Below are 15,624 nucleotides of genomic sequence, written 5' to 3'. Positions count from 1 at the left end.
CAGGTTCAAGTTTTGATCCCATTCCGTCTCGTTATCGGCCATGTAAGTCTTTAACAAATCTTTAATTGTTCCGTGAGTTCTCTCCAGTGCTCCATTACTTTGCGGATGGAAAGCGGTTGTTTTGACGTGATTAATTCTGAAGAGGTTTTAAAATTTATTGACCAATTCGGATACAAAGTTAGCGCCTTGATCAATTAAGATGTGCTTTGGAGAGGAAAAGATGTATATGTAGTGATTTAGCAGGTTGGTTAGTATGCTCTCGCTCGTTGTTTCGCTTATTCCAACAAGGATTATATATTTCGTCAGCACATCCTGAATAGATAAGATGTATTTGTTCCCACACGTTGTTTCCGGTAATGGATCAACTATGTCCATTGCGATCTTGTCATTTGGTTGAGTTGGCATTTCTGGGATTACTGCTTCGACTTTGGGACGAATCCGAGTCAGTTTTTCGCGTTGGCATACTTGACATATTTTATACAAATTCTTCTTTCGTTTATTTGCGGATTTTTTTATTGTACAGCACATAACAGTTCATGCATTCTTTGGTTAAACTTTGTGTTGAAATTCTGCGTGGTTTCTCCCGCTCCTCTGCAATGATCCAGTCCAATAAAACTCCTGGATTTGTGCACTGTCTTTCAATTCTCTTCACAAGAGCGATGAAGGGTTCAACTCCCATATCGTCTTGTCCATTAAATTTTTTAATTAATTTAATCGCGTCCCTTGCAGGAATAGTTTCGTTTAATGCTGTTCTAATTTCAATTCTATCATTTAACCGCTGTGAAAGCCTGTCTCTTGTGAGGATATCTTCATTTTGAATTGTTGCTCTTTCCTGTGACAACCTTCGTCGTCCTATTAACGCTTCATCATTGGCTGTTTCAGAATCTGCATCGTTCTCCCTCTCACTTTCGTCCGACGTAACCAAACTCAAATTCTTTGCAGTGGAACGTATTTCTTCCTTACGGCTATTTATTGCAAGTTCCATATTAGTCATCCGGTCTGATAATTTTTGTAACATTTGAAATATTTCTGCGTTTGTTGTTGAAAGTTGTGATTCGGGATTATTTGATATTCTTGAAGTGGTTGGAATTTGATTTTGTCGGGAATTCTTGGTCTCTGCAGGTGTGGTTTTCTTAATTTCGTCCGCCGTGGTTTCTTTCTTTTATTGAATGTGGATAAGTGTGTACCTAAATTATTTACTTCCCTACCAATGTTAAAGGGTGTGGGGTGTTATGTCGCGTCACGTTATTCAAACTCTATACCTTTCGGTACATGAATTTACTCGCGTACGCGTATAGTCCGTGGCGACGTCAGCTGTCCAGCCAGTGACTATTTTCTAATTTAAATTCACTATTTGAAAACGAAAGTGCTACAACCGTGGCCAAATATTGTGAATCAATCGATGAACGTTTATTAACGAAAGGTCTAGTCTCGCGTAGTCGACTAGCCTTGCGTGGGCGTGTAGAGTCGTGACAGAACACTCCTTTTATTTTGTCTATAGACAAAATATATTTCCTCTTCTTTTTACTCACTTGAGATCCCCAGGGAAGACAGTTGGTGACTGCTGCAGTAGATCTTCTCGTTCTGGTCAGCCATGGGTTCCCGAGTCCGTGAATTCTGCAATTCCAGGTGCCAACTTGGTTGGGTGACGTCTCGCTTTTTAGTGTTGTATTGTTTGCAAGACAAGGAATCACTACTGTGAGCGTATTTATTTCAGCTCAGTATGTGTTTTCCTGATTATTAAATTACGTAGAATGGTTGTTATTGATACTTTATAAGAATTACGTATCAATCAAAAGTATTCTGGCATGGATCGCCAATTTATGTGACGGTCTCAATGAAAAGCAACTTTATTTTAATGTTGTCCTGACACAGATTCGTAGACCTGGTCAGATAGTTTATTAATTGAAACACAAGTTGCAGCCGTAGCAGTCAAACGAGGAATGAATCTGTCTCCCAGGCCCTGCAGGGTCGGTCCCTGGAATCCAGAGTACAGGCGATGTCCCTTATCTTAGAAAGGGAGAGAGTGCTATCTCTTCTGAGCATACGATACTATACTATTTTAGGAAAAAGCGTTGGTAAAGCTAGAATATTCTTTCTCATACGTTCCCGCTTTAGACATAATTATTATTTTGATACATCGACATTCATTTTCATCGAGAATGGGATCAATTAAATTACTCATTTAAAGATAAAAAATAATGATTAAAAAATGAAGAATTGTAGGCTGTAGGTGATTTTGAATAGTAAATTCGGATTCAGCCAACTGTGCACCGATGTGCGAAACACCAGTAGCGTAGCGACTAAGGGGCAGTAAACGGTAACTTACGCACCTTAATTGCGCAGTAGGTTTGACGTCGCTGATTGTTTATGTTTGGAGGTCCCCGATTGAGGATTTAGGCCAGTGCAAGCTATCCCCGAAAACCATCTTTATTTGGGAGTTGTGTGTATTTTTAAGTTTATTTTATGAGGTAATGCTACAGACTCAATTAGATAAGGGGCCATCCATATACCACGTGGACACTTTAGGGGGGGAGCTGGGTGGTATGGTAAAATTCCACGCTTGTCCACGAGGGGGACAACTCACGTTTCTAAACTAATCCGAATTTTTCAGCCAATTCATCGCTCCTTTGAAACTTCTTGCAGTCCGGGAGCTCGCGACAATTCTATGACGTCATTTTCATATTCTCACTAAAATTTCAGTTTCCTTTGTTTTCCTAGTCAACACTTCGAAATTCGTTGACTGGCTAACAGCTGTTCGTGCATTTTGCAACAATTTATCGTTAAAGTGGACGAAAATTGGAGTGAAAAAACTTCATTTTAGTACTCTTCAAAACCACGGGGAATGATTGACTGGATGCTAAAAACTGACAATAAGTTTGACTGGCAGCTCTTGAGTGGTGCCAAAGTTGTCTGGCAGGCTATCAAACATGTCAAAAATTCGAGTGAAAAAACGTAATTTTAGTACTCTTCAAACACAGGTGGAATGATTGTTTGAATGCTAAAAACTAACTAGAAGTTTGACTGGCAGCTCCTAAGTGGTGCCAAAGTTGACTGGCAGACTGTCAAGCATATAAAAAATGACAGGATGAAAATTAGAACAGTGAATTTAGTACTCCTGAAACGCATTGGGGATGATTCTTTAGGTGCCAAAAAGTAAGATAATAGATGATTGGCTGTTCCTCAGTGGTGTCTAGCATGTCGAAAATTCAAGTGAAAAAAAGTTATTTTGGTACTCTTTAAACCCATTGAGGATGATTTTTTTGGTGCAAAATACTAACAAAGAATTTTACTGGCAGTTCATGAGTAGTTCCAAAATCGACTGAAATTTTAATCAGCAACCGAATGAAAGTTTTGTCCTTTTCATTAAAAAAATTTTTCATCTCCACGGAGAAAAATGGATGTTCAATAATAAAATCTAGATGTTTAGGGTTAACATATTATATGTTTAACTATAGGACAACAATCTAGATGTTCGAAGTTAGCATCTGTAGACCTTAAAAAGTGAAATGTTACCCTCCAACATTCAAAATGTTCAATTGAAAAATCCGAGATATTACATGTATGGTTATGTCAAATTACAATCATTCCCCGTGGGTTTCAAGAGTACTAAAGTTACGTTTTTGCAATCGAATTTTTACATGTTTGACAGTCTGCCAGTCAAATTTGGCACCACTCAGGAGCTGCCACTCAAACTTCTTGGTAGTTGTTTGCACCTAAAAAATCATCCACAATGGGTTTCAAGAGTACTAAAATGACGTTTCTTCACTCGAATTTTTACATGTTTGACAGTCTGCCAGTCAACTTTAGCAACATTCAGGAGCTGCCAGTCAAACTTCTCGTTAGTTTTTATCATCCAAACAATCATTCCCCGTGGGTTTCAAGAGTACTAAAGTTACGTTTTTGCACTCGAATTTTTACATGTTTGACAGTCTGCCAGTCAACTTTGGCACCACTCAAGAGCTGCCACTCAAACTTCTTGGTAGTTGTTTGCACCTAAAAAATCATCCCCAATGGGTTTCAAGAGTACTAAATTGACGTTTTTTCTCTCTAATTTTTGGCATGTTTGACAGCCTGCCAGACAACTTTGGCGCCACTTAAGAGCTGCCAGTCAAACTTATTGTTAGATTTTAGCATCCAAACAAATCCCCGTGGTTTTGAAGAGTACTAAAATGAAGTTTTTTCACTCCAATTTTCGTCCACTTTAACGATAAATTGTTGCAAAATGCACGCACAGCTGTTAGCCGGTCAACGAATTTCGAAGTGTTGACCATGAAAACAAAAGAATCTGAAATTTTAGTGAGTTCTAAAATGACGTCCATGGAATTTTCGCAAGTTCCCGGACATTTGAAAGACTAATAATATCTATGTTTTCATAATATATGTCCACGTGGACAAAGTACGGGGGGGGGGGGTGTTTGTCAAAATTCCACGGCTTCCACGAGGGGGGGGGTCATAAATTGGTGGAAAATTATCCACGTGGTATATGGATGGCCCCTATCCAATGGAATATAAATGAGTCTGAAGTTGCACCACATCACAAAATGAAGGTTTACCACGAATCTCGGACTATTGGCTCCCAAAAATTAATATTGCACGAGTAAATATTTTGAATGAATACTCAGCAATAACATAATATTTAATCGTGCCATCAGTTCTAGAAACGCCGTTAACTCGGACTCCTTAATTCCAAGTTCAAGTGTACTTGGCAAAAATCGTAGATTCACTTTCTGCACAAATATTCGTATTTGAAGTGAAGTATGAATTTTCAAACAGGTAAAAAAAATTTACCCAAAATGTCTGTCGGTAATGTCACAAAGGTATGATTTAAAAGTTTAGCACGTGTCAAATTAAAAATTAGGTTGTCGCGTTCTATAGTCGTACGTGATTCATAGCAAATGCGCATACGCGGAGGACGTTTATGATAATCTGATGATCATAATCGTACTCCGCACCCCATCCCAACATGCGCATTCACAGTCTAACGCATTAAAAAGTCTAATCCTCTTACTTTCAGAACTAAAAATACGCTGATAATACGAATTATCAAATTTTGGTTGAAAAATATTTTAAATAAGCCGGTGACGGAGCATTGTGGAGGACGCCTTTTCAAAAAAAATTATTTGCAGTGCCAACTGTAACTCATCGTAGAATTATCGAAAATTAAAAAGTAAATTAATTTTGTTAAAACATAAGTTTTTCTTACTCCCTAACGTCATTTTTATTAATTTTTAATTTTTGGTGGTCATTTGAAGCAAAAATAGCGATTTTTCACGAGAAATTTTGCCTTCTTGTAACTGTAACATCTCTTTAATATAAAAAATATATAAAACGACGTAGGATAGGGGAGGTATTTTATATGTAAAAAGTGTGTACAGAGTTGGAAAAGACTGGGTCAAGTATTTTTTGAGTGAGAGTTGGCACCGACTTTGAAAATGGTAGTTTCAAATAAAACGCGTTTAAATTTTTAAACTTTGAAAAAGTTAAGAAAAAAATTGATTTTTTTAACTCAAACTGAATCATCAATTTCAGCTTGATAAAGCACATTTCCTGCATCAAAATGTACAGAAAATTCTGGTGAATATTACAAAATCACTGCACGGCATCTGAGTTCAGTTACACTAGCCCCCCCCCCCCCTACTCTTAATTTTCGGGGTTTCAATAGCCCACTAAACTGCGCCCCAAATGCGTCACCGACAAAAATGTTTGCACCACAAAACTGTAGGAGTTATATCACATGATCTTGCAGATCTTCAAATGCGCTCATGTGCGCCATAAAGAAAAAATGTTGCGCTACATTGATAACCGAGTTATCATCGATTAAAATGGGGAGGGCGGCTGGCGTCACTATTCTAAATTAATCACATTTTTTCAAATTCGTAATACCTATCTTTCATAACTTCAAATGCGCTCAAATGCGCCACCACTAAAAAATGTTGCGCTAGCTAATTAACAAAATAACATATTGTGGGGTGGGGGGTTGGCAGTGTAACGCAGGTGTTAAATTCTCAACAGTTATGTGCAATATAAAGTTGTCGACATGGATCATATGCTCCATACATTTTTTGTTGTTGAAAATCTTGAAAATTGCCCAAGATATGGAGGTAATAAAATTTTACGAATGATATACAAAATAAAAAGTTTTCAATCCGCATTCATGAACTGACTTTACTATGAGGTTTCAAATGTGCTCATATGTACGACTTTCGAGTTCAACAAAAACCATATTCAACCCCCTCAATACCTATACCTCATTATAATTTTTTATATTGCAATTTAAGTTATTTGGAGTTATCATTGGGTAGTGGATCGTAGCAAGTGGTAATGCGGGGTTTGATTATGGTTTTTGTTAATTTCGAAAGTGGCGCATATGAGCGCATTTGAAATCCTATACGGAGAGATCATTATAAATTTTTATATTGTAAATTAAGTTATTTGGAGATATCATATAATCATCAACAAAAGAATTAAATTTTCAAACATATAATAAAATATTCAATCGCGAAATGAATTTACAATGAAAAATGTAATAGTTGATAATCAAAGCAAAAAATATTTTATTTTAAAATAAAAAATAGTTGATTTCATCCAGAAAAGGCAAATTTTCAAGAAAGTAGTGCAAAAAAAAGCGAACCCAATTGTTTAATTTCAAACCCAAAAAGAAGAATTTTCTACAAATCAGTTGAATTTTCAACCCGCAAAATATAAACTTTCAACGCAGAATTTAATTTTACAGAATGAACTTTCCAGTACTGATGTCTTTCAGATCTATTCTTATCTATTTTTAAATCTTTAGCTAGCTAACCAACAATTTTTTAACAGAAAAATTACTGAATATTCACGAGGTACCTATATGATATAAAAAGTTTTAAATCATAAATTAAATACTCTTTCAAGAAGAAAAGCTTTTTTTGTTTACATCATTGAAAGTTGGTGTTACAATATAAAAAAAATCTTTGACTTTAGGCAAATTAATTGTCCTAAAAATAATGCATTATATTGGAAGTCAAGGAAGTTATGGTCATTTGTAATATTGTATGAATCAGTTTAATAATATAACTTTTTTCATGGACATAATTAAAAGTTGATGTAAAAATATAACAGAATCCTTGATTCGCGACGAATCGATTGGCCTTTCTATTAATACATTTTATTGAGCAATAAAGAAGTTATTGGTAATTGCTAAAAAATGGACCATTTTAGATAATGAGGTTTACGATAAAAAAATATTTATAAACGGCCTAAAATGTTTTTGTTATGTCAAAGGTATGAAAATATGAAACTAAGATATATAGTAGTTTATAATATCTAAACAATTGTTTTTCGGAGTAAAAATGTGTTCATTAACACAATTCAAAATTGATGCAGGAATAAAAAGAGACCTTGATTCCAGAAGCATTAATTGATCTATAGGATTAATGAAGGGTTCTCATAGAAAAATCATTAATGATTTCTTTATGAGGAAGCAAATAGTTTTGCACTTTAATCATAATAAGGAAGGAAAGTGTTCATAAAAGACGCACCATAAAATTATAAATACAATCAAAGGATAACACCCGTGATCGAATTCACAGCTAGTTTAAATCAATTTTTGGCTCACGTATAATAAGTCACCCCTTTGCTCTGAGATTCAGATAATAAATCTCAACTCCACCATCAGTGTACAAATTTATCGGAGGGGATTTCAGATCAAACAGGCGTTAATTATTCACACGGGCCCTCGGCACATAGTGGTAAGTGTCGTATGTCATTCGCTCCAAATCGGTTTCAGATAGATTCTGAAGCGTACTTGAACTGAACTGGTTGTAGGAGATCCACACACAAAATACATCAGCAGGGGGCTTGGAGAGACCGATGAAGCCTTTGGTCTAGGACTCTGGGTCACTTGCCAATGAGGACGGTACAATACGAGTATCTAGTCGAGCCTTAAGTGCGGGTAGATACTCAAAGTTTAATTACATTCAACGTCTCCTGATGCGTCCACTTTCCCGCTAGCCTAAGGTCTACTTGTCTACTAGAATTTTCATTGATAGTGTCAAGCTTTGTTACAGTACTCTGAAAATTAGAATAGTGTTCTGAGCACGTGCTACTCTGTAAACCTAGAATGTCTTGCAGAATTTCTCTTTCCTTGATTGTCTTTCCTCCAATTCAATTCACCTGTTATATGTCTCTAGTTCTAAGTCTTCCACTGAACTTACCAGACAATTAAGCAGCGAAAGATCTTGTTTGCTTGGTAAGTTCCAGTAGGTCGAATGTTGCTAGGCTAATCCTTTGGTTACGCTTTATATTAGCTTTACTATTCATGGAAGACAAACCTCGTTGTTTCCTGACACATCATTTATAATATAAATTTATTGTTAGCTAGAATGTTCGGGAACTTGAAATGTAGAACAGGGTTTACTGATTTTAGAATACACAGACGAGGACCAGATAGGACTAAATATGTACATTAGGGAATATCGAAAAGAAAGTTTTACATTTGCAGTTCTAGTAGGGATGGAAACTTAACTTTAGGAGTCAAAAACACTCTCCTAATGTTTTACTAAACAAACAAAAGATTCTTTCTGATAAAAAAAAACTTATATATAAATCATGTGAATCTATACCTGTTTTTCGCTGTTTTCTCATAGTTCTATCGATTTTCTCGACATTTGACTATGATTTGCCTGATATATGTTATCGAAGATGTATTTGTAATATATTTCAACAATAATACATGAAGATGGTGGACATTAAAATAATTTTGAATGATTCTGAATGGCAAGAAAGTATTTAAAATTGAAATATTCTCTTCCAAATTGTAGCAAAAAGGAAGTTACTATAATTTTTAATTATAATAGAAAATGTTGTAAATAAATATAATTCGGACTTGGGACAGGAAATTTTTTGAAATACATGTTTTATATGTTAAATATGTTTAGGGGAGGGAGTTTTCGATGAAAAAATACTACTTGACTTGGAACAGAGAACTTGTAACATGAAACAGAAATTTAAAAAAATAATTTTATTTCTTAATAAGAAGAGACTAATATTAAAAAAATCCCCGTTCGAATTCAGAATTATAATTATTTACAACATTCCCCGCAGCAAATAGGAAATCTGAAATCTTTTGAAAGTTTTAGAAATCTTTTGCAATCTTAAAAAAATCTTTTGAAATCATACAAAGCTTTTGCACTGTTTTAAATAAACCGGAGAGAAATAATAATTGGCCAGAAGACAATGAGGGAATAACAACAATGCGAAATATGCGTGAAATTAAGATAATATATTTTCATTTTTCTTTATTTGACCATGAATGTTCAATTTCAAGTGCCTATAATTTAAAATTCTTCATTCTCATTTGATTTGAAGTTGAATTTTTTCTAGATGTTTATATTTTTAATTCCAAATAATTACATTTTGTTAAGCATTGAACGTTTCAAGTTTGTACAGTTTATAATTGACATGTCGAAATTTGAAATTCTTAATTTTTAAAGACTTTAAATGCTGAGTTACATTTTTAAGTTTTGAGAAATTTTAATTAACATATTTCATGTACTTAAAAATTAAGTTTGTTCAGTTACCACCATTTTGACATACTGACATTATTCAATTTCCAACTAGAAAATCTGGTACCTTTTAAATACCTTCTACTCAAAAATAGTAGACGGTTTCATCTTCACCGCGCCGGTCAAAAATAATAAAATCGCCGCTGCTGTTAAGTCGGCACATATTTCTCAATGCTTTCTATATTTTTATTAAATATTATTTTATTATATTTTGGCATCTTGCAAATTGTAATTAGTTTGAGTGTGAGTGCTATCATTTTAAGCTGCCACACATCCTTTCATTGAAATGTTACATTTTCCGATTTAAATTGTTTCATTTAAACAACTTAGCTTACCATTTTCGAAGGCGTTTAGTTTTAACTGAATAACTTTTGAGTAACTTCTATGAGTTTAAAAAAATAAGTATATTATTAAACGATCTTCTTAGAAAACAAAAACAGGCAAGGTTTATATTAAATGCTTGAATTATAAATCACAATTCGACCAAATTTCACATGTTTCCAAATGACTCAAGTAAGATGTTAAAGTTTTGCTGAAAAAGGCAGATTTATAACTAATATAGTATTGATAAATTTGATTACCAGTTACCATTAACTTGAAATTTTTCATTATGTTTCAGCTCTTAGAAGAAATGAAACACTTCGATGAGAAGCTGCTGAAGGAACTGAAACTCCAGAAACAACTCTTCGATGACAGCGTAAAAGAACAACTTGTCTTGAAAGACAAAGAAAATCAGAGGTTGATGAGACGAGCTTTAAGTGAACAGACCGAACGAGCTTCGTTGGAATACAAACATCATCTTGCGGCTGTGATTGGAAGGCTAAAAGGATTAGAAGAAGCTCTCAAAGGTAAGTTTGAATCACTAAGAGGGGCCATCGGTTAGGAAAAGTCAGGGAGTTTTTTTTTGTCAGGGAAAGTCCGGGAATTATTAAGGTCAAAGAAAGTCATGGATTTTGAAATAAGAATGGCAAAAGTCAGGCGATTCCTGTACAAAGCACTTTAAGTAACTGTCAAGAATGATCAGGGCAACCACATAGTCACTTTCAGTCACTTTTTTCTCAAATAACTTTCTAAAGATAATGTCACTATAGTCCCTTTTTAAAATGAAAAGATCACTTTAGTCACCATTGTCTGAATAAATTACCCAATGGGTTAACCGTTCTTGAATTCAAGTTCATACTTTCTTTTAATTTCTCTTCATTTATTTTGAAATATTTTAGGGTTTTTAAACAGGTTTGAATCCCTTGAAGGGACTTTAAATGATTTTAAGGGATTTCAAAATAATAAAAAACTGTTGAAGAATTTCTAAAGATTTGAATGATTTTAATAGGGGAAAAATAGTAGGATTGTAAAGAATTTCGAAAGATATGGAACAATTTTGTCAAATCTATAAGGTTTTAAATTATTTGAAAAGATTTTAAGAGATTTGATCAGATTTTCGAGGATTTCAGTTATTTTAAGGGTTTTAAAAAATTCTAGAGGTATTTTAATAAATAAAAAACGGTGAATGAAGAAAAGCAATCTAAAATAAATGCAAGCTTAGTCAACGTTATTTACACAAAATTGTAAAATACCTAAAAAAATTAATTTATTAAGAAATCAAATAAATTTGAGATTAGAAATAAGCAATCCATTAAATCTACTGAAAATGTTGAATTAGAGGCCCCTTTATTAGATAGGTTTATCCAGAAACGAGACTTGGGTTAATCGATTTCGGCAATGATGGTTCCGGAAAAAGGTCGAAGGTTCAATGAAATGTTAAAGGGACCACCCACCTTCAAAGTATGTTGATCAAAACATATGCATTTGAAGAAAAATTCGGAATTTAGCAATAATATAACAATAATTTTAACCAATTAACTGCTTAATGCATGATTTTCAAATTCAGCACAACAATGATACATTACCTTAAAAAATGACAGCCGTTGATATTATTGCTTAAAGAAAATATTGATATTCTATTTATATTTATTTCTATTTCTGTATTAAGTGGTTTTGTTCATTTTTTGTAATTTACTACAAAAACATGTCACGATGTAAAAGTCTTCGAAAAATACTTCTTGTTAAAGACATATGCGGTCCTGAGTGTGTTGAAAGACATTCTAAGGAATTTGCAAGAGCTCCAAAAAGTTTCAAGAAATTTCAATAGATTTGAAATATTTTCGGGCATTTTAATATAGTTCAATAATTTAAAGTGATTCCAAAAATTTTTTAAAAGATTTTAGCATATTTTTTAAAATTCGAAGTAATTTTCAAGAGATTTACAAAATTGCAAGGGATTTCAAAAGATTTAAAAATTTTGCAAATATTTTAGATTATTTAAAAAGATTCCAAGGAATTTTCTATGATTTTCCGGGTCTTCAATGTTTTTAAGGTATTTCTAAAGCTTTTAAGTAAATTAACCACTTTTCCAGGATTTCAGGAAATTTCACATTTCATAGAATTTTACGGGATTTTATAATATTTTCATGGATTTCAAAGAATTTATTCACAAGAAGTGAGGTATTTTGTAGGGATTCAAAGATTTCACATTATTTCTAAACTTTTTCTAATTCATTTCAAATAATTTGGAATTTGCCCTAAATTCTTACCACTTTAAATCATTTTGGAACTCACTTTCAAACTCACCTTGAATTCTTGGGCATTTAATTAAACTCTTTTCAAGTCCCTTAAATTTTCCTAAACTAATTTTAAACTTACTCAATTCACTTGAATTTCTTTTAACTCGCTATACATTTTTTTTAATTTAACCGAACTCTTTTCACTTCCTTCAAATTTCGTTAAATTCACTTCAATTTCACTGAAGTCATAGAATTTTGTCAAAAATTCACTTTTTTCAGTTTTAACAGGGCCTTTTTCAAGTAAATTAGGCTGCGTCAACCCTGAGAAAAAATTCTTTAATTTGATTTTCTCCAAGTAATTGCGGTGACTTGCGGTCAGCGTGAATGCTATTGAATTCTAATTGTTATCGATTTCTCCACGAAAATCGAGGATCATTAATGCCAGTCAGGATTTGGACGTCAGAGCAAGGAACACCGAGTGTTACCGACAACAATTTTTAATTAAAACGATTGCACCGGATAAGCTTGATTTTACGAGATGCTGCCCAGATTTTTAAAAAGCTGAAAATCCCGAAGAATGCTGAGAATGAAAACTTAATTGCTTCTACCTAATCCAGTTTTCTTCCCAATAACGAACGCTAATTTGTTTTACTTTGTAGAAATATCGACAAGTTTCATGAGTTAAGGGAAAGATATCTATCTACCTTCTCTCACTAATCTTCAGTTCCTTTGATAAAAGAAACTTTATTATTGTCAAGGCACTTTCTTTGAATAGTTACTATATAGTCACTTTTTTAAAGGAGAAGACCATTTTAATCACTTTCATCCATATCATTTTCTCTTTTCCTCTCTGTTCCTCTTTCCAAAAGATCCTCGAAAATTCGTGTTTTTTTAGCAAAAAATTAATCTTCTTGGTTAAAAATTTTATTTAAAACATTTTATTCCTCTATTATTCTCCCATTTTCGTGAAAGATCACCCTATTTTAAGAGAATTTCAGGCTGTGAAGTCGGCAATGATAACATTTAAATTATTAAAAATAAATTCCTGTCTTTCTGGTTCCTATTATAAAGCATCGAAATATAAATACGGCAGTTGAGTACAAAAGGTTTATTTAGATTGTCTAGCAATTGCAGGGATTCGGACGAAATTAAGGGGAATTTTGGAATGTTTGCCAATTAATTCGTCAAATTTAAATTAATTTATCCAAAAGCTAAGATCAATCTAAAAAAGTATCAACAGATGATAACGCCACAAAGACATCATTTCAAAATTATGGACAGTAATCACGTTTTAGCTTAAATTACTCACGTTTTCCACTTTTTTCAAGTACATGTGGCAACCCTGGGAATATTGAAAAAGTGCATCGTCTGTAAAATAAATCCTGAATCTACAAGAGTATCTCAAATAATCTAACCGTTTTATTCTTTCGCGCTTTTTAAATCAAATCCAATTAAATAATGTATCCTCAAATCTTGAATCGCCATTACTGCTTTGGAGAAAGATAAATATATAAATGTATATCTCGGTTTTTAAAGCGCTGTCTTTCAGACCTTCAAGCTAGGATAAAAGCCTTTTAAGATCCTTAGGAAAGTCTGATGTAGCTCGTGATTCCGAAAGCAGAATGTCAAAGACTACAAGTGTTTAAACATTTACCTTGAACTCTTTTACTTTATTAACTTATGCTATTAAGCGTCTTTCGATTGTCCGTATAAATGAAGTTATCTGGATTACTATTTAAACAGACAACTTTTTAAATATCATTGAATGGAAGTGCTAATCTGTAGCAGTCTCCTTCCCAGATACAAGGTAACATAGTATCCTTTTTTTATTGAGAGACTTGTACCAGTTTCTTCGTTTCCAAGATGTATTAAAATAGATAGTGTCTATATATACGGACTGTCCGAACTTTTAAGACTCGGTTATTAAAATATCATGAGCTCCTTCGTAATACATTACTATTTCAATCCTCGCCGATTTATTATTTCTTTCGCTGCCATTTCCATTTATTTCTACCAATAGTTTACGAAGGTTTACAGTTTAATTATGGAATTTTCTTCATAATCAGAATTAAAATGGACGGAAACGAAATGAGGAAATATCCAGTCAGTGCAAATATTCAGTACGCAAAGGCGAGCTTACTTTCAATTTAGAAACATTCACTTTTCTTGTGAAAAGGGAGAAAACGGTTTTCATAAACAAGAAAAAGTTAATCAAATAAATGTACGCAAGAATATTCATAGAATGCGTAAGGTTGATTAAAAAGTGAAGAAAAATAGAGAAGGAAATTGCATACTTCACACTCTTTCCCCTATTCCCTCTTTTTCTTTTTCAAACAATTCCTTTTTTTTTTGTCGATTTATAGTTTTAGGCAGTGGTCGGGCCAAAATTGTGATCACTGGAAAAAAAGTTTTTTATTATTTCAAACATTGAAATGATAGAGGAGACCGAGGCGAGATGAGCATACGCAATCAAATAAGACACTGAATTTTCTCAAAGTATGAGGTTTTTGTTGCCGTTCTGTTAAGAAACAACAGAAAAAATATAGATATTGAAATTCTCGAAACCAACAAAAAAATGATGAAATTGAAGTTTAAAGTAATGTTTTTAATTTTTAATGAAATGATCAGTTATATATTTTTAAAATGATAGAAAAACTATTTTTCTCATACATGATTTTTGGCACAAGTACCTTAAATGCTGTATTAATTAACAGAAGCCTAATCGGAAATTCAACTGTTTTGTTAAAAATTAGTCTTTCCAGATAGAAAATTCGTTCTGTTGATTGAAAGTTCATCATTTTTGGTAGAAATGTCGTCTTTTTGTTTGAAAATTTATCTTTCTGGGATAAAAATACGGGTTTGTTCAAAATTGAACTGGCTGTTAATAAATAGTCTTTTTGGCTTGAAAATTCGACAATTTGGTTGAAAATGCAACTGTTTTTGGATAAGTTTATTATTTTTTTTTACAATATTCGACCATTTTGTTGACGATTCGCCTAGGTATTCATTTAAAAATGCAACTATTTTGTTAAACATCTATCTTTTTTTGGCGCAAATTCAACTGGTTTGTAAAAAGCTTATCCAGTTAGATTGCAAATTAATGGTTTGTCGTAGAGTCACCTTTCTTGGTTGAAAATTAACTTTTTTTTTGAAACCTTAAGGGCATGTGATACTTAGAAAATTATCGATTTTACCAGTTTTAGGCACCCCCGGCTTTTTTTCTAGAATAATAAATATTTTGTCTTAAAAATTTGGGTAATGATAGCGACTATGCTCATGGACGTCCCTGCACACTTTTTTGTGTTAATTCAAAAAAAATTAATTTGGTTAAATTTGATTAATTTGCATGGCGCTTAGGAATTAGTATCGATTTTATCAGTGTTAGATTCCCCGGCTTTTTTGCTAGATTAATAGATATTTTGTCTTCAAAATCTGAGGAATAATAGCGAACAAGCTAACGGACGTCCCTGCACACGTCCTATGATTCATCAAACTTCACCCAACGAAAATACTCT

At 33.2% G+C, this 15,624-nt stretch overlaps 1 protein-coding gene across 4 annotated transcripts in view; it reads left to right on the top strand.

The window, feature by feature from the left end:
• The window catches only part of LOC117183126 (MICOS complex subunit Mic60), a 185,819-nt gene that overhangs the window by 55,966 nt on the left and 114,229 nt on the right, over positions 1-15,624 (top strand). For all 4 annotated transcript variants that reach the window (XM_033376316.1, XM_033376317.1, XM_033376315.1 and 1 more), the window contains one exon: positions 10,168-10,396. In XM_033376316.1, the coding sequence (XP_033232207.1) occupies positions 10,168-10,396 (229 nt within the window). The remainder of the gene's footprint in view (positions 1-10,167; positions 10,397-15,624) is intronic.

This window comes from Belonocnema kinseyi, chromosome 2 (assembly GCF_010883055.1).
Source record: "Belonocnema kinseyi isolate 2016_QV_RU_SX_M_011 chromosome 2, B_treatae_v1, whole genome shotgun sequence".
Taxonomy (NCBI): Eukaryota; Metazoa; Arthropoda; class Insecta; order Hymenoptera; family Cynipidae; genus Belonocnema; species Belonocnema kinseyi.
This window is presented reverse-complemented; position numbering and strand designations above follow the sequence as displayed.